Source organism: Sinocyclocheilus anshuiensis, unplaced genomic scaffold (genome assembly GCF_001515605.1).
Source record: "Sinocyclocheilus anshuiensis isolate Anshui unplaced genomic scaffold, SAMN03320099.WGS_v1.1 scaffold1182, whole genome shotgun sequence".
In the NCBI taxonomy this organism is placed as follows: Eukaryota; Metazoa; Chordata; class Actinopteri; order Cypriniformes; family Cyprinidae; genus Sinocyclocheilus; species Sinocyclocheilus anshuiensis.
This window is the reverse complement of record NW_015558653.1, coordinates 262,757-268,947: the sequence shown is the minus strand read 5'-3', so window position 1 is coordinate 268,947 and position 6,191 is coordinate 262,757. Positions and strand designations below refer to the sequence as shown.

General features: G+C 40.3%; 2 protein-coding genes across 2 annotated transcripts in view; both read right to left on the bottom strand.

The window, feature by feature from the left end:
* Window positions 1–1,416, bottom strand: part of slc24a5 (solute carrier family 24 member 5) — a 10,672-nt gene extending 9,256 nt beyond the window's left edge. Inside the window, exon 1 of the mRNA XM_016477139.1 lies at window positions 1,184–1,416. Within this exon, the coding sequence (XP_016332625.1) occupies window positions 1,184–1,376 (193 nt within the window). The 5' untranslated portion in view covers window positions 1,377–1,416. The remainder of the gene's footprint in view (window positions 1–1,183) is intronic.
* A 2,756-nt stretch (window positions 1,417–4,172) lies between these two features.
* Window positions 4,173–6,191, bottom strand: part of thsd4 (thrombospondin type 1 domain containing 4) — a 42,374-nt gene continuing 40,355 nt past the window's right edge. The window contains exons 16-18 of the mRNA XM_016477134.1: window positions 5,940–6,119; window positions 5,720–5,864; window positions 4,173–4,892 (exon numbers count right to left, since the gene is read on the bottom strand). Of these exons, the coding sequence (XP_016332620.1) occupies window positions 4,747–4,892; window positions 5,720–5,864; window positions 5,940–6,119 (471 nt within the window). The 3' untranslated portion in view covers window positions 4,173–4,746. The remainder of the gene's footprint in view (window positions 4,893–5,719; window positions 5,865–5,939; window positions 6,120–6,191) is intronic.

Sequence of the window (6,191 nt, the reverse complement as noted above, 5' to 3'; positions counted from 1 at the left end):
ACACACACAGACACTCACACACACAGACAGACAGACACACAGACACACAGACACACACGTGACACACTCTTACTGTGGATGAGCTGCAGCGCCTCCTCTTTGCTGCGTGTGATGTTCTCCTCTCTCCAGGAGGACGGCCGGCGTGACTGGTTGTGTTTGACCAGCAGGTGAGAGCAGCGCACTTTCTCCACCTCGCTCACGCCGTCGGCCCCTGATCCGCTCGGCCGCTCCCACTGACTCGCATTCGTGATGTGATTGAAGTAATAAACACGACCTGAGGCGCGCGCACACACACACACACACACACACACACACACACACAGATCTTCATTTGAGTTTACTGCTGCTCACGAGTGCTCACATGGCGGTCAAAAATTACAGATTTTTCTTCAATGCAACGAATGTACTATATTTTAAAATGTGTTTAGGAGATTTAAAGTACTAACTTATATTTATGGAATAGTTTTGATCCATTTATTACCTGTTAACCACTTTTTGAGCATAGACATGAAGATGAAATTTCCTGCTTAAACTGCTGCAAGTCACTTGGCAGATTATTGCTTAAGCGAAAAAAAGTTAAATTTAAAAAGTCTATTGTTATGAAAAATGCACAAAAATACAATTTTCAAATGTTATATAAAATATTTATTTTCTAAAACATTTACTGTAAAAAAAATCCATAAATCTAAACAAGTTGTGTTCCAAATTTGAAGTTGATATAAAAAAAAAAGAGCTTTCAGTTGCAGTACCAATTGCTTCCACTAGATGAAATTCGCTTTTCATTAGTTTCTAGTGTGGTCATTTTTGACCACGAACAGAAAAAGTGTGACTGTTTTTTTCAGGACCATTTAAACTTATTGAATCATGTCTATGGTTTTTGTGTGTGTGTGTGTGTTCACATAGCAAGTTATAGACAATTAATATTCAGTAATATCAGTTTAACAGCACTGACACTATCGGATGAAAACAAAACTTGAACTGAATTGATCTGAATAATGACTCTATTGTCTTCTGTAGAGCTGTAAAGCAGTATTTGTTTCATAACTGATGAATTTTACAACATTAACACTGTTATTTTTCCTGTTTATCTCTGTGAAGCTGCTTTTAAACTGTCTGTATTGTATAAAGCGCTATAGAAATACATGTGACTGGACGCTGGGTGAATGAATGAAATCTCTCTCACCGAGATCCCGCCGGACTCTCACTTCAGCCGAACCCTGAAAACTCTTTCCAGCGTAGAAGACGAGATGAACCACTGCAAATATCAGCAAAACTACAGCGATGATGTACAGCAGAACGTCTCTGCGCTTCCTCCTGTGAAGAACCACGTCTGTCCTCATCATTCCCACCGACGAAAGACACGCCAGGAGAGACATGGAGCCGCCGGAGCTCAGAGAGAGAGAGAGAGAGAGTGTGTGTGTGTGTGTGAGAGAGAGAGAGAGAGAGAGAGAGAGAGTGTGTGTGTGTGTGAGAGAGAGAGAGCGAGAGAGTGAGTGTGTGTGTGAGAGAGAGAGAGAGAGAGAGAGAGAGAGTGTGTGTGTGTGTGAGAGAGAGAGAGCGAGAGAGTGAGTGTGTGTGTGAGAGAGAGAGAGAGAGAGAGAGAGAGAGTGTGTGTGTGTGTGAGAGAGAGAGAGCGAGAGAGTGAGTGTGTGTGTGAGAGAGAGAGAGAGAGAGAGAGAGAGAGTGTGTGTGTGTGTGAGAGAGAGAGAGCGAGAGAGTGAGTGTGTGTGTGAGAGAGAGAGAGAGAGAGAGAGAGAGAGTGTGTGTGTGTGTGAGAGAGAGAGAGCGAGAGAGTGAGTGTGTGTGTGAGAGAGAGAGAGAGAGAGAGAGAGAGAGTGTGTGTGTGTGTGAGAGAGAGAGAGCGAGAGAGTGAGTGTGTGTGTGAGAGAGAGAGAGAGAGAGAGAGAGAGAGTGTGTGTGTGTGTGAGAGAGAGAGAGCGAGAGAGTGAGTGTGTGTGTGAGAGAGAGAGAGAGAGAGAGAGAGAGAGTGTGTGTGTGTGTGAGAGAGAGAGAGCGAGAGAGTGAGTGTGTGTGTGAGAGAGAGAGAGAGAGAGAGAGAGAGAGTGTGTGTGTGTGTGAGAGAGAGAGAGCGAGAGAGTGAGTGTGTGTGTGAGAGAGAGAGAGAGAGAGAGAGAGAGAGTGTGTGTGTGTGTGAGAGAGAGAGAGCGAGAGAGTGAGTGTGTGTGTGAGAGAGAGAGAGAGAGAGAGAGAGAGAGTGTGTGTGTGTGTGAGAGAGAGAGAGCGAGAGAGTGAGTGTGTGTGTGAGAGAGAGAGAGAGAGAGAGAGAGAGAGTGTGTGTGTGTGTGAGAGAGAGAGAGCGAGAGAGTGAGTGTGTGTGTGAGAGAGAGAGAGAGAGAGAGAGAGAGAGTGTGTGTGTGTGTGAGAGAGAGAGAGCGAGAGAGTGAGTGTGTGTGTGAGAGAGAGAGAGAGAGAGAGAGAGAGAGTGTGTGTGTGTGTGAGAGAGAGAGAGCGAGAGAGTGAGTGTGTGTGTGAGAGAGAGAGAGAGAGAGAGAGAGAGAGTGTGTGTGTGTGTGAGAGAGAGAGAGCGAGAGAGTGAGTGTGTGTGTGAGAGAGAGAGAGAGAGAGAGAGAGAGAGTGTGTGTGTGTGTGAGAGAGAGAGAGCGAGAGAGTGAGTGTGTGTGTGAGAGAGAGAGAGAGAGAGAGAGAGAGAGTGTGTGTGTGTGTGAGAGAGAGAGAGCGAGAGAGTGAGTGTGTGTGTGAGAGAGAGAGAGAGAGAGAGAGAGAGAGTGTGTGTGTGTGTGAGAGAGAGAGAGCGAGAGAGTGAGTGTGTGTGTGAGAGAGAGAGAGAGAGAGAGAGAGAGAGTGTGTGTGTGTGTGAGAGAGAGAGAGCGAGAGAGTGAGTGTGTGTGTGAGAGAGAGAGAGAGAGAGTGTGTGTGCGTGTGTGTGTGTGAGAGAGAGTGTGTGTGTGTGTCACGGGACTCTTTATTCTGCATGAATGAGTCTCAAGGCTTCAGGGCTGAAGTGGTTTGACAAATACAAATGTTATCACACACAATGATGTGCCTCTTAAGGAGATCATTTGATTCTCTGCACATATTCAGTCTGCGATGACTTCTACGGCGCGTCCACAACAAGTTTGATGGGATTGCACACATTTTCCGTCTCTTCTGCTAAAAATGACAGAAATAGTTCAGGTTTTCATTTTAGTGCAGGTTAATCAAATTTTAGTTTAAAATTTTATTTCATAATAATAATAATAATAATTATTATGATTTTCCTTAAATACTTATTTTTACATTCTATTGAAATATTAAAATATAAATATTTTGTTTAATATTTTTTATTTTGTAGTAGTAGTAATTATAAAATAAAAATTGCTGTGTTTATTATTCTTATATATTATTTACAATAAAATTAATATGTAATCTTGAAATTTTGGGCCAGATTGTGCAAACAAGCAGCAAATCTGGAACATTAAAAAAAATCACATATTAAATCATAATTGCAATTTTTTTATCCATTTATTTTTTCACTCCAAATTGTGCAGCGCCAACTTATCTTATGAGCTGTTATGATCTTATTATATGATTCTGCAAACACACTGACAGATTAATTTCAAGCTTCACTCAGATCAGGAGGAATAGAGTTCAACTTTATACTTTAATCAGAGTTATAAAGATTAAAAAGATACAGATAAACGGTTCTGAATGAGTATGACAATGCTGACAAATCTGTTTCAAAACTACAGAACTGAAAGTGTTCAAAATATAAATACGAGTACAATAAAAACATAGGACTTACATGTTACTGTACAGAGTGCCGGTGCTCACGTCAGTTCATCGCTGTGGTTATTATGGAGCTAAAACAGTCTCAAAATTAATCAAGCCACATTTAAATTTTTAATTCAGAGCATCGAACAAAGTGCATTATGATTGAAAACTCACGTCTAAAAATCACTCATTCAGAAACGTGCATTTGTGAATCTTATTTTGTGAACGTAAATTTGGTTGTGCATTTGCAAAACTTTTTTTTGTTGTTGAATATGAATAAGGTTATGAGTTTGTGAGTTTGCAAATAGATACATTTTTTTGGTAACACTTTACTTAAAACCTTTATGCATAATAAACGTAGTTATAATGCATTAAATATGACTTGTAATGCACCTTATAATGCATTGCATGACCTCATGAATAATTGTAACCACTGTTATAATTGTTACACCTTTAGAAAATATAATGCACTAAAACATGGCAAACAAACCTATAATGCATAGTAACTTTGGTTGCAATTATTTATGAAAAGATTTAATGCATTATAACGTACATAATGCATTATACATAAAGGCTTTGTTTTGTGAATGTGACTTAGCTATTGCATTTGTGAACCATATTTTGTAAACACATTAATTTTGAGACTATTTTAGCTCCATATGTTAATTCTGTCAGTATGAATCACTGTCTTTGTGTTTTTGCTCTTGAAGCCCGTAGATGAGAGTTTAATAAGAGACCAAAGAAAGCGTGTCTAACCGGATCTGCGTTTCAGATCTGAGGAACCGGATCCAGTTTTGCAGTGAACTGAACACGTTCACAGTTCTACACAACGCCACTCCTCTCAGAGATCCAGTCTGTTCTGATCACATTCACTCTGAATAACGCTGAATTCACTTTAAATCCGCAGTGTGAACAGAAGTGAAGTGGTTGCTAACGCAGGGATTCTCTCCTGATCATGCGCTCTAGTGTTCATGCGTGACGCACTGAGTACATACTGATCTCATCATCACTCGATCACGATCGCTGTCTCCAGTGTGCGGAGCTCCTCTGCGCCACACGCTTGCAGGACACGCAACACGCCATCTGATAGTAGTCGTACACGCAGAGACGCGCCTGCACCACCACGTTACAGTTGAAGTATTTATCACGACACTTCTCATCTGAAACACACACAAATTAAACCATGAAAACATGCACACGTCACCCTAGAAAGAATGCAGTTTTGCATAAGGATAAATATAAATTTTTGCGTGAATAAATACTTTGCATAAGGAAAATAAAGCCTATTTTTACATTCTGACATTAAATTCATGATAATTAATTTATCTGCGAATTATGCGCGTTACTGTAAACTCACTTTAAAATCGTATATATTAATTTATCAGTTTTATGATTTAATTATTTTTGAAATGCATCCAAATGCATTCTTATTGTTTTTTTCTTTTCAGTAATCATCATAATTCTCAATGATGGCTATCATTTGATTCTTATTTCTGTAATAGTAATTTTTTTTAAATAAAAGCAAACTTACTGTAATATATGGAAACTATGGAATAAAAACAGAATTTAAAAATTAAACTAAAAAGGCAAAAACTTCATCTCACAGTTCTGAGTTTTTTCTCTCACAATTCTCAGAATTGCAAAATATACATACATAATTGTAAGATAAAAAGTTGCAATTACATTTTTTTTGTGGCAGAATTAAACTTCCATAGTAATACACTGTTTGTTGTTTCAATAAATACCAGCAGCATGATTTATAACAATTTTGCATATTTAAATAATATATCTATATTTTTATATTTCAGAAATGAGAAAATTCATAAAACAGTAAAAAAAAAAAAAATTATAATAATTTTCTATGTGCAAAATACAGTTTCTTTCTTTAGATTTTGGGTAAACGGGTTAGGATTTCCACAGATGCTTTTATGAAATGAGTAGAGATGAATATGCAGTGACATATTTACATATTAATGAGGGGACTGACCAATCAGAGGCAGGCAGGGCTCAGGGTGACACTCCTCCTTGTCATGAGGCTTCAGCGTTTCCTCGCAGAGGTCGCTGGTGGTCATGTCATCGCTCAGACAGCGCACCTCTCGCACGCGGTACCCCGTCTCACACGTCTTTGAGCACTGCGCACACACACACATGATCTGAGCTGAGCTGCTGTGTGGTTGTTGGGGTGGTTGTTAGTATGATGGTCTCACCGCGCTCCAGTCGGTGTGGAACCACTTGGCTCCGCAGGTCTTGATGAAGCAGCTCTGCTGGCTGAGAGGTTTGTCCAGAGACGAGCACTCATACGACGGCATCACGACGAAACCCTCGTCAGACCTCATCAGACACACCACTGCCCTCTGCTGACTACCGGAGCCACACTCCGCCGAGCACTGCCACACACACACACACACACACAGACAGACACAGACACACACACACCGACACAGACACAGACACACAGA